Source organism: Dufourea novaeangliae, unplaced genomic scaffold (genome assembly GCF_001272555.1).
Source record: "Dufourea novaeangliae isolate 0120121106 unplaced genomic scaffold, ASM127255v1 scaffold49, whole genome shotgun sequence".
NCBI classification, from domain to species: Eukaryota; Metazoa; Arthropoda; class Insecta; order Hymenoptera; family Halictidae; genus Dufourea; species Dufourea novaeangliae.
This window is the reverse complement of record NW_015373928.1, coordinates 1,042,084-1,054,660: the sequence shown is the minus strand read 5'-3', so window position 1 is coordinate 1,054,660 and position 12,577 is coordinate 1,042,084. Positions and strand designations below refer to the sequence as shown.

The 12,577-nt window shown below is 37.7% G+C and overlaps 1 protein-coding gene across 1 annotated transcript in view; it reads left to right on the top strand.

The window, feature by feature from the left end:
* The window catches only part of LOC107195118 (A disintegrin and metalloproteinase with thrombospondin motifs 7-like), a 41,807-nt gene extending 37,897 nt beyond the window's left edge, over positions 1-3,910 (top strand). Inside the window, exons 9-16 of the mRNA XM_015584897.1 lie at positions 286-601; positions 786-913; positions 992-1,239; positions 1,325-1,442; positions 1,707-1,969; positions 2,065-2,579; positions 2,944-3,117; positions 3,633-3,910. Coding sequence (XP_015440383.1) covers positions 286-601; positions 786-913; positions 992-1,239; positions 1,325-1,442; positions 1,707-1,969; positions 2,065-2,579; positions 2,944-3,117; positions 3,633-3,784 — 1,914 coding nt within the window. The 3' untranslated portion in view covers positions 3,785-3,910. The remainder of the gene's footprint in view (positions 1-285; positions 602-785; positions 914-991; positions 1,240-1,324; positions 1,443-1,706; positions 1,970-2,064; positions 2,580-2,943; positions 3,118-3,632) is intronic.
* Positions 3,911-12,577: the final 8,667 nt, after the last annotated feature.

Genomic DNA, 12,577 nt, shown 5'->3' with positions numbered 1-12,577 from the left:
GTTGAAAAGTTACTCAACACGATTTCGATTTAAACATGCCACTTCCACTCAAACAGTTTTCGCCCTATGATCTACATATAATAAGTATTAATAATTTGCAGGAAACAAGTTATACGATCGGAATAAACGATATATTCTATGTAATAACTTCAAGTCTATCGTAGATGTAGAGTATAAAATTTAGAAAGTAACAATTGCTATATTTCTTGTCAAAGATAAAAAGTAAGTGAGTGCAACGATGACTAATCGATGCCAGGTTGAATAAGAGCGTTAATCCTGTCGCAGTGGTGTCAGAACCAAGAGTGTGTACCGATCGTGGACAGGCCACGTCAGATCGACGGCGGATGGGGTGAATGGGGCTCTTGGAGCGAGTGCTCGAGATCTTGTGGTGCCGGGGTCACGATCGTCGAGCGAAAATGCGATCATCCGGAGCCGGCGCACGGTGGGAAGTTCTGCATCGGCGAGAGGCGTCGATACAAAATTTGCAACACGCAGTCCTGCCCGGAAGGCACGTACAGCTTCAGAGCCGTGCAGTGCAGTAATTACGACGGCAAGGAGTACAAGGGGAAAAATTACACCTGGCTACCGTACTTTGATCAAAGTAAGCCAAGCTTTTAAAAATTGTTTTCAACATCATTAAAAGTATATGGATTATTTAGTTTTATAGGGGAAAAATGTGTCACTACACACGCACACACGTACATACGCCATCTAATAAATTTGTAGCTACGATTTAAGTGCAATCGAATCTGTAGTATAATAATCGATATCGTAATTAATTGAAGCGGAACCTTGCGAATTGTATTGCACCGATACAGAGGAAAGCGTGATCGTTCCATGGGGTGAAGCAGCTCTGGATGGTACACCCTGCAACGTCGGTACGAGGGACATGTGCATCGCTGGAATCTGTAGAGTCAGTTTACTTCTCCTGATAGCAAAACATTTAAACAATTGTCGAATCACATTGACAACAATAGTCTTTGAAATGCAGAAAGTTGGTTGCGATTGGACGGTCGACTCCGACGCCACGGAAGATCGTTGCGGGATTTGCCACGGGGACGGGACGCAATGCGAAACCACAGGAGGAGTTTACGACAAAAACGACGGGCCAGGATACAAAGAAGTGGTCGTTGTTCCGTCAGGATCGCGAAACATAAAAATAGAAGAAATTGGTAACAGCAAGAATTACATTGGCATAGGCGTGCCTAACTCTGACAAGTATTTCCTCAATGGTAAACGGTGAGTACGCGTAAGAATAAAAATGAAACGAAGACACAGATAAGACAAGACTGGAAATTCCAAAATCTCTATTCCAACTGGACAGGCAGATCACTTTAGCCGGAGAGTATGAGGTAGCCGGAACTCCAGCTTTGTACGAAAGAGATCGTGACAGGGAGAAGATACGAATTCCCGGGCCTATTAAAGAGGACATCGCAGTCTACGTACGTATTTATCGTCAATGTTAACTCCATTAATCGTTCTGCAGTACCTGTCTGTGAGGTTGATGATACAACTTGAGATACCGATTCGAAAATCGGCGTACCGATATTGTTAGTTACAAAATTCATATCCATTTTCTCCGCTACTCAAATACAGCTCGTTGTCTATTTATCCACGTTTTTCTGTCGATTGTCCGATACATAGATCGTCTACAATGCTCTAACTACTTTCTTCTCATTCTCAATAACGTTGTCCCATCACTTTAGTTAATTTCCAGAGGACACTACCGGAATTTCGGGCTGCGGTACGAGTACACAGTGCCGAAGAAAGAACCTGACCGGGCACCCGAGTACTTTTGGGTATTTTCGGACTGGTCGCTCTGTACTGTTACTTGCGGCGGTGGCACACAAATCTCGAAGGCCCTCTGCAACGAGAAGAAGAGCGGCGTTGTCGAGGACCACTTTTGCGAAGACATCGAGAAACCGGAATCATTGCTGCGGGAGTGTAATCTGAACCCATGTCCAGCCAGGTAACATACAAATCACAGCCTGACGAAAAGAAGTAATTTGGATCGGAGATGTATACGCGAACGCAAAATCTTGAATTATCATGTTATGAAATCAGATGGTGGATTGGCCCGTGGCAGATGTGTCCGGTAACGTGTGGCGAAGGTGCACTTCGAAAGCGATCGGTGATGTGCGTCTCCTCGGGAATGGGGCCGGATCGTTCGGACCTAGCTTTGCCCGATCGTGATTGTAATAGGGACGTGAGACCCGAAGAAGTTAGTCCGTGTCCCAACTTACCCCCTTGCGGTTCGACCACCGAGGCGCCTTTGATAGTATACGCGGATAATAAGGATGCGTCTTTCTACAATGTAAGCTCGAACGATCAGGATAGCATCACGATCGTCGACGGTTTGACCACGGAAGAACCGGAGATCCTCGAGTTCGACAACGTTGTGGACGACAACCCGGACAATTCCATGTACAATACCAAGTCGAAGTGGATCGTTTCGAAGTGGAATCACTGCTCGAACGGAAAAAGAAATAGGAAGGTGACATGTTCTGTGCAGGGAGACTGTAATCCGGAGAACAAGCCGACTACTGTTGAACTGTGCCAGGGCGGAAGGTGGATTACAGGTAAGCTACAATTACCGTTACTTTCACGTTCAATGAGTGTTCCTAGTTAAGTAGCTGATCGAAACTTTTCTGACCGGTCGATTAGATGAACTTTCAACGAAAGACCTGTTGCCGAAATTATCCTTAAAGAACACTTGCTATTCGAACCATGCCAACCCGTTACCTTTAGTCTCTAAATGTGTACGCTGTCGAGGAAAGATTAGTTGTTCAGTTATATTTTAAACCCAGAAAGGTCTGAATCTGCACCGTTTTAATTTAGTCGCGCCATTAACTATTTCTATTCTTTAGTCTCGCCTTTGTCCAAAGGAAGGTCGGAACAAAGATCAGGCATGTAAAACATCAATCTTTATGGGTATGCTTACAGGAAGATGGGGTCCTTGCAACGCGACTTGTGTGGCAAGGGTCGGCATAAAACGCAGGGAAGTCGAATGTCGTGACCGTATAACGGAATTACTGTCCGACGATTGCAACCCCGAGAGAAGGCCAATCGATACGAGGCGTTGTTATCATAGGCGGCAATGCGCAAACGATAAGTCCGGTAATTGCATACACCACCGAGGATCATCGATTTGGGAGAAATGGAAATTTAGACGCATGAACCATCAGCCATGATTTTTACTTCGTCTATTTAACGTCTACTTTCACAATACTAGTCTTTGTCGACTACTAATCACGATATCTGCATGCGGCCATCTATGTAATATCTTCTTTAACACGTTGTCTGCCGTGGGAAGCACAACACGATGCACCGAGAATCCACCATAAAAGCCGCGGATATCAACAACTGATTCTCAAACACTGTGTGTTTCAACAGTTCGGCATAAAAGGAACCAAATATTTGTGATTATTGCGACAGTCAACGTGTTAAAATGAAATTTTTACAATAATCCCTTCCGCTAAAGCCACGACATCATCCTTTCCAGACCGCGTTTGACCATTACATTAAAATGCATTGTCTGAATTAATCGAAAAACCGGACAAGTTACTTGAAAACTAAATTGGTGTTTGAAAGAATAATTCTTTGACATTAACAATAATACGTATTCGTTCCAGAATGCAAAGACAGCATTGCCCCTGCTTCTGTGTGCGCAACGTACAAACGCATGTGCGACGTATCATCGATCGTCCAAGAGAAATGTTGCGCTACATGCTTCAAAAAACGTAGACACGGCCGTCACAACAGAAGACAGATCCTCGATGACTGACCGATCGACAACTAGATCATCTGAACTAGAATGTCGACACAACCAATACGACGAACCCTTTTTCGTAAAATACAATCCGTCCCAGTTGTGTACTTGTTTTAACATTCTCCAGTGCACCAAGAAGTTTGTCGCGCCCGAAATTTGTTTGTCAAGAATACTATAATCTTGCAAGTATAGCAGCTCTAACGGTGCAAATAAAAAAATTGAAATCTGCACAATGTGCAAATGTTTGTGTACAGAAATTCAATATTTCCTTTAATTATGTAGGATATGTAAAACGAAATTTTGTATCTAATATTCCGGATTTATTACTGTTTCACTGACAGTTGTAGTATAAAAATGATCAGTAGCATAATTATTTTAAAACAAACATATGTTTTGGTCTCTGTACTGAATTTCTCTCGGTGAAGATAATAGAGTAATGGAGCTTTACTTTATTGAAATGTAAATTTCTGCATTGTATTACTACAGTCTAACTGTATCTATTTTTATAATAACCATTTCTATGTTTTATGGTACTATATTTTTGTACACTTTTAAACATAAGACTGCAGTCATTTGTGTAATAAACTTACACAATGCGCATTCAATAAAAATGCAGTTTAATTTACCAAACATTGCCCTGCTCTAAAACAAAGTATTTTCTCAAACAACACTAAGGCAAATAACAAAATTAATATGGATGGAAATAACATTTAAAAAATCACTATGCTTCAATTCATATTAATTTAATGTAATTATGTGCATTCAAAATTCAGAATTCACATTCTGATGCTTTGTTTACTTTTGAATTACATACATGTATCACTAAAAGTAAGTTCTGAGGTTTCACTTATTTAGTGTTCCGTTGTACTTTCTTATGTTACAAGCAATATACATAGGTACTGAGAAGATTCCCACATACAAAGCAGCCCCAAGTACCATCATTTCCTGTAATAAAAAGACCAACTGTAATAATTATCACTAACAATGAAAGAATTCAAACCGAACATAAACTATGTATATATATATACATATTCTTTAATTTAACTTTACATACTATTACACAAATCTTTAGGATTAATTACTTGAGGACAAGTGAACTTGAATATTTTGATGATGGAAATATGAATAAATATTTCAACCTATACAACTTTTACAACTATAAAAACGTAGAATTATTGAGGATACAAATAACGAAGCTTCATCGGTTTTTGTTACAAACCGCGAATGTTCCAAATGATCTAAAAGCTTTAAGCAGTAGCGTAGGTCATACAGTTTAGTTCACATGTACCATAACTTTATTACGTAATAATATTTAATGAAAATAATACGCACATAGAAAGGTACTTTCACCCTTGGAGGTGTAGAAACGATAGTCCTGCTTTGATTTTCAACGAGCTTCGCTAATTGTGGAGCTCTTCTGGTTATGTTCTGAATTGCGTACATGTTTCTTCTCTGCGTAAGCCTATAACCTTCCAAGAACTTCCAAGAGTAGCAATTAACTAACGAAACGATATCTCCTCGAAAGCGGTCAATGAATAAATACGCCTAACATAGAGGGTAAACTCAAAGGAATATTTACCTATATCACCTAACCTAGACGAAATATACGAGTAGACATTTCATTCAATGTACTTTTTCGCACAACTTTTTTGGGGCAATGCCGCCCCATTTCCATTTTAGTGTCACTACCCACCACAGATTCACCGTTCTCATAACGTAGAGGTCGCCAAAATCACAGATTTCTTAAGGTGTCGGTACTACAGTTTACGTGCCCACCAACTCCCATAAAATGGAAGGTCTATTCTTATACGTCGTCAATGCCTATATAAATAGTTTAGTGAATTATTTAGGTATTCTTACAGAAAGTTTAAAAATAAAAATAATTAATTTCCTATACAAATACTTTCTCAATTCCACTAAAAGGCTTGTCTTAATAAACTGACATATATATTTCGATAGAAATACTATCTAGTTGTCCATTTCACTCTACAATTCGAGAATCTTGAGAGCCACCAGCTGATGTGAAAGTTTTCTCTTATGCTGCGATATTCTATGGTGCCTAATCGTATTTCAACAATCACTGCATGTATAATGAAAAATAAAGGCCTCACATTAGTTGTTAACGATTATGAATCAATGTTATGCATGAATAACTATTAGCTGTTGAATTTTTAGTTAATATTATATTTCGTTACAGCTATAAAGGAAATGAGAGGGCTTACGCTCGGAAGCATAAGTTATCAATGACTGTTAGAGTTGCTTAATTTTCATTTTTCATACATGTATTTTCTATGTCAAAGTTATTTGTATTTTATGCATCACGATTAAAAAAAAATTGTGCAAGCATAAAAAATCAATGAAGGTTATAATCAGTTGTTTCTAAAGATCTGGCACTAAACTGGAAAATATTATATTTTGAGAACTAAATATCGAGGTCTGACGTTTAAAAACTTGAAGAGAAATTAAATATAGCCACATTCCTTGAAATTTCCTCTACAAAATACGGATCTTCGAACATGGTTCTTTTTGATCAGTTATACCTCGTCTGTGGTAGTGCGAACAGATTATACACACAACAAGAGATTCTTGCCACTTGCAGCTAGCCAGTAAAGAAACTAACAACAGGAATCAATTGATCAAAACAAGCAAAAGCTCGCAGCCAATTAGCTCACATTATTTGCTATATAATTAGACAACTTGTAGGTGATTATGGTTGCCAATTATATACCAAATAATGATTACCCAGGTCTCACCACGTGGAGGTTGCTGCGAATGGAGACCCAAGGAGGATAGATGGAATCACATGCGTTCCACACCTATCCCCCTTTCACAAATTTTATATCATCCACACACTTTTCACACTCAACAGCATAAACTCAATTCAACGCAGAAACTAACATGGACGTAGCCAGGAGGGACACTCGCCCCCCTTCACTCCTGGACGGAAAAAAATTACATTGTTTCAATCTGACTGATAACCTGATTATGCTCATGGAAAGTAATGTTCAAATAACGCAGCTATTTTTTACACCCGTTCGGCTTTATGACAATCCTCGGTTGATGAGAAACCTTCATATACCTACTGATCTTTGTTTTATGTTTTATGTCACTTTGACGCAAAAATCTACCCGTCGCGAAACGCCTTCTTGTACATGTCTGTCATGTCTCATACATCAGTCAAAATACACTACTTAATTTTTATTTCTGTCGTCGAGTAACGTGGTAGTACGCATTTGTGATATAATTTAGTACAAATTGTTAATGTACAATTGTAGATATAGTATTAAAAATTTGAATGAAGACAAACATTAATCTTAAATTACTTCACAGTAAACTGGTATATTATAGACTGTATTCAAATATTAAATAAATTTACGTTATATTAATTTCGATATTTATGTACAAATGACGGTATAACTGTTGAAAATAATAATTAACACACTAATAGGTGAAATAAAATTTTATTAACATACTAACTATCATAAAAATTAATTCTAATACCAAAGTTGTCCAAATGCTGCCCATGAGCTACAACCAATTACAGGTTTCCCCTCATAGATATCCCCGACTACCGACCTTAGATTGACTCAAGCGAGTCAATCCAAGTCCCATAGTGAAGGTATCTCCGGAGGGGAAGAATGCTGCGCATAAGTAGTAGATGGACAACTCTGGGCCTGTCCTTTTTAATGGACAGAATACAAATACTCATTGCTTCTGAGTATATACGTCTACCATACAAATATGTTTGTGGAACACAATACATGCTGGTGAAACACAGTAGTACCTTCCCTGCATTTAACGCTCACACTCCATGAAAGTGGTCGTGAGTACACGCCAGTACGTCTCGGTAGTCTACCCGTGTACGTAACCGTATGCGTTCTTTGCCAGTGGCAACGAAAACACCGGCCACGATAACTGGAAATCGCAATGCACTTTTCAATGGTCATACATGCACAACGTGTTAAATTGTTCCATAACACGCGGTTTTTCACTAGGGCGTGCATATCGATGCACAGGTGACATAACTTAATACGTCTTCTTTTTATGCACCGATACTTTATTGCGATTCCCAGTACACGTGTTCCACTATTTCATGGAACTTGCAAATACGAATGATACCTTTGTGTCTCGCGACACTGGTTCCGGGATTGAAACGTTCTGTCGCGTCTCGTGGTATTGCGCTAACTGCTATAACATGCCTATCCAGGAAGGCACCACCACGTATTCCTCTCTATCATAAACATACCGGTGTGGTTTCTGTTCTTTCTACTCTATATTCGAATCTACCGTTAATATTTATTTCACACATTAATAATTTGAACATTATTTTTTTCATCAGCTAGCCGTTATTTATAGGCCATTGTGAATTTTCTTATGTACTTCTATTTATGTTATTCTAGTTATGTTATTGTACTATTGAACTTTCTTTATATAGAGCTGTTTCATTCTATAATCATAAATGATATCTGACTAATGTATTGAAATGAGTATACTGAAGTGACTACTATAAAATTATTGTATACATAATTTCCAAATTAGTGCATTTTCTAGTGAAACGAATAACGTACTACCACGATATATACTCAATTAATAAAAAAATAAGACTTGTTTAAATAATAAAAAATTATCCCCCCCCCCCCCCCCGTGACTGATAACCTGGCTATGCCCATCAATAACGCAGTTATTTTTTAAACCCGTACGCTCCATGACAATCTGCAGGTGATGAGATCTTCATATACTGATCTTCGGGTGAAGAAAAATCTTCATATGATGATTTCTGAAGCAGAAACTGGGAGAATTATAACAAAACATTTTTATAGATTATAGACAATTCATTCAAACGAACATGTAGCTTGATTCCAAGATGATCCCTGAAAGAAAAACTCAGTGGACAATATCATATCAGTGGACAGTTAATAATTTATAATAATTTAGCGAGCATTAATTAAATCCTAGGATGATTTCTGGAACAGAAATTTAAGAGAACATACATATATAACATACAATCAGAATAGAAGAACATAATAATACATTTTTATCGACATTTCAAATCAATAATTTAAAATTTGATCCCATGAGGATTCCTGAAACAGAAACTACAACAATTAGAAAGATAATATCAAATTTCTTGAGATTGTTGACTCTTCATTTTGGCAAACAGGAATTCAGTGTACAAAATTTCTGTAAATAACCTGAAACAAAAATTAATCCTTTGGATTAAAAGCAGAAAAAGAAGGGATTAGTAGACATAAGGGACAAGGAAGTGTCAGACATTTTTATGGAGTATACAAAAAATAAAAAAATGAATTTACTAGAAAAGTTGTTAAATGACTGAATTTAAAATTCAATACAACTCTGTGCAAAAATCGAACAAGAATAAATTTTGGAGAATACAAAAACACTTACTTTTTATACAATTAACTTTTATCGACTAACTGATGACTGTATCTTTTTCGTGTGTTAAAGTACAAATCAAGAAACAATCGTATCTTACTATATCGAAATTTAAATTTTCGTACAGAGATAGTATCAGTCAATTGAGAGCGACTCTAGTTGAAAATTTGCTATCAATATGAAGGATCGAATTGCATTTGCATATTTTTTCAGCTGCAAGTTTTTCATTAGTTATCATATTCAGCAACAGTCCCGAGGAAACTTTAATTTTCGCAGAGACATTCCAAAAATTTACAAAAATGAACAATATTTTGATATCAATGGCTTTTGCAAATTACGCATAACGATTCAAGAATTGATATATCACCAACTCTAACAACGAATAGTCACTTCTAAGGACTCTAATTAAAATTTAATTACAAATTAATTTTAATTTTTGTGTCAATAATTAATCAAATCTATCGTCATTGTCGATACATAGATTTTTTAATGTGTATTACAAATTGTAACGAACATTTGCAGAATTATTAAAAATAGAATATTTTGTTTAGTAACAAATATTCTTATGAACAGTATTTTCAACGTAAACACTTGGTGCACAATAATCAATAATAATAATTCAATACAATAACAACAAAAATAGAAAAACAGCAGCCACTATAGGGCGCTAAACAAATAAAAAATAGCAGCCACAATAGGGCGCTAAACAAGTAAAAAATAGCAGCCACAATAGGGCGCTAAACAAGTAAAAAATAGCAGCCAGAATAGAGCGCTAAACAAGTAAAAAATAGCAGCCTCGTAAGGCGCTCAACCTGTCCACTCTTTGCATTTCATTTACTTAAAAGAAAAAACCGTGAGTGGACCATTCGTTTCTCCGCAACACTAATTTATTGAATATGATGTAAAAAGATCCCGAGAGCAGCCACATAGGCGCTTATCATTCGCAACACTAATCATTTGTCAATAACTATCCAAATTCTCAAAAAACGCGATAGGTGCCTCTTTTGTTCGCCTTCTAATTTACTCAATCCAAAAATCAAGAAAACTCCCGTGCACCTTCAATCTGCAATACGCAACACTAACTTTAGATTGATGCAGTTAGTGCAGCCACCTGGGCTGTCGTGAACCACTTTTTGCAGCTATTTCAGCTGCCTTGTGGTTCTGCTGTGGTTCCAGCATTGGCATTTCATGGATCGCAACACTAAAACAAACCCGATCAATCCATATCGCAACACTAATTCAACAAAAGAAAACGACTATTTGAATCAATCAATGCTGTGAGTTCAATTCAACAAGACTTTAATTTAAATAAAAAGTATAGGCAATCGCGCCCAGTCATTTTCGCAACACTACCCTGAAAATATAAAAATGATCTTAATGCAAAAACGATCTCATCATTCGCAACACTACTCTGAAAATATAAAAATGATCTTAATGCAAACACGATCTCATCATTCGCAACACTATTCTAAGCAACTAAAAAGATCAATATTTAGAATTTACAAGACTAATGCAACCCGTGATTTAGTCTCATCCGCAACACTAATTCAATCCGCGATTTTGCCCAATATTGCTGGTCGTTGGGCCAATAGGACGGCCAATATACAAACTACTGCTACAACTACAGGCGAGTACAGTGAAAATATATGTATATAGTAATGACTCCACATCCGAAGATGCAGAGCCATTCGTTGCTGCCCTCTTGAGTACACAGTTTGTGCTGGGCCTCTTCTTTTTTTCGGCGGACCGCCCACCTGAAACCCTCATACTGCTCGGTTGTGGACAACCAACAGAACTCCAAGAGTCTGTATGATCGTACCACAAGTGTAATCGAGCAGGTCGTTCGTATCGATAATCCTATCCTTCCGACCGCGACCGCGACGACGACCCCCTTGGGGTTCGCCGAATTTGAAGAATCGAAATCGAAATCGGAAGCAGACAGCATGCTCCGTCTGGTCCAGTTTCGAATCGACGCTACAAATTATCCCGGTAGCAGGACTATCACGCGAAACCTACGCGAGCCTACCCGAGCCTACCCGAGCCTACCCGATCCGAATGTGATAGCCTGCCCCGGCCCCTACCTACTTACAGTCTAATCGTACACATTCACAAATAAAAAAATATGCTACCTACCTACCTAACCCAATATTTAAAAAGAATTTGGCAAAAGACAGATTCTCACCAACACACAACACTCCACGGTTCTCAAGCATGCGCCCGGGTGCAAATCAACCAGACACCTAGAGAGGACGTCCCGGGACGCCTCCGACACCCGAACGTGATATTCAACTTGCACACTCTAATGTACGTACCACTTTTCCTGAAATCGACTGACAAAGCCTAGCATCCATTGCGAAAATAGAAACATTTTTAAGCAATGTATATATGTATACTTGGTATACTTTATATCGATTACGTGTTAATTTTCTCGTCTGATAGCGAGGTACTTTAAACCGGTACATATTCCATGGAAATTTAAGTATAGACATTCTATAAAGTAATGGAATATGTACGACCGATACCGGAAATTGTGAGAAATGGTTCCAAGGAACAATTACAGATGAAATGATAATTGATAAAAATGTAACCGACGCAATTCCACTGCCTAAACACACACGCACACATAAGTGGAAAATACGTCGTGCGCAGTAAGCTAACGCATTGCCAGTCGCATAGACATGTTATTATTATATGAAATGAAGTCATCGTTCCCCGTTGCTTTCGCCCAGCCAAGTAGCACCTGGGCACGTGACAGGGTTCGAGCAACGAACACGGAATAATTATCCTGGAAATCCTGATTAAAACAATTATTACTTTTTGCTCTTATAACGGGCTATTTCTCTTTGATTCTTTTTCATTTCATTTTGCAATAAAACTGAGTCGACTTTGTATTAATAAAAATTGAAAATCAAAGATAGACTGTTTATTAATATTATAGAATTTAGTTATCAAGACTCTGCGATAAGATAAATGACTACGTATTGAACAAGCCTCGGGTGATCCCATCGTCAAAGTCAATGGAAGACATAACATAAGTGCAACAGACATGTTACTTTGATGCAGAAATCTACCCGTCGCGAAATGCCTTCTTGTACAAGGTCTGTAATACCATATTTATCCAGAACGTTACGGTCTGGCTTAATCCCTGTGTATCAAAATACACTACTTACTTTTTATTTCTGTCGTCGAGTAACGTGGTAGTACGTATTTTTGATATAATTTAGTATATATTGCTAATGTACAATTGTAGATACATTATTAAAAATGTCAATGAAGACGCATATTAATCTTAAATTTCTTCACAGTAAACTGATATACATACATATTATGCATATAGGTACTGTATTCAAATAGTAAATAAATTTAAGTTATTTTCCTTTGCGTTATTTGTCTACAAATGACGGTATAACTGTT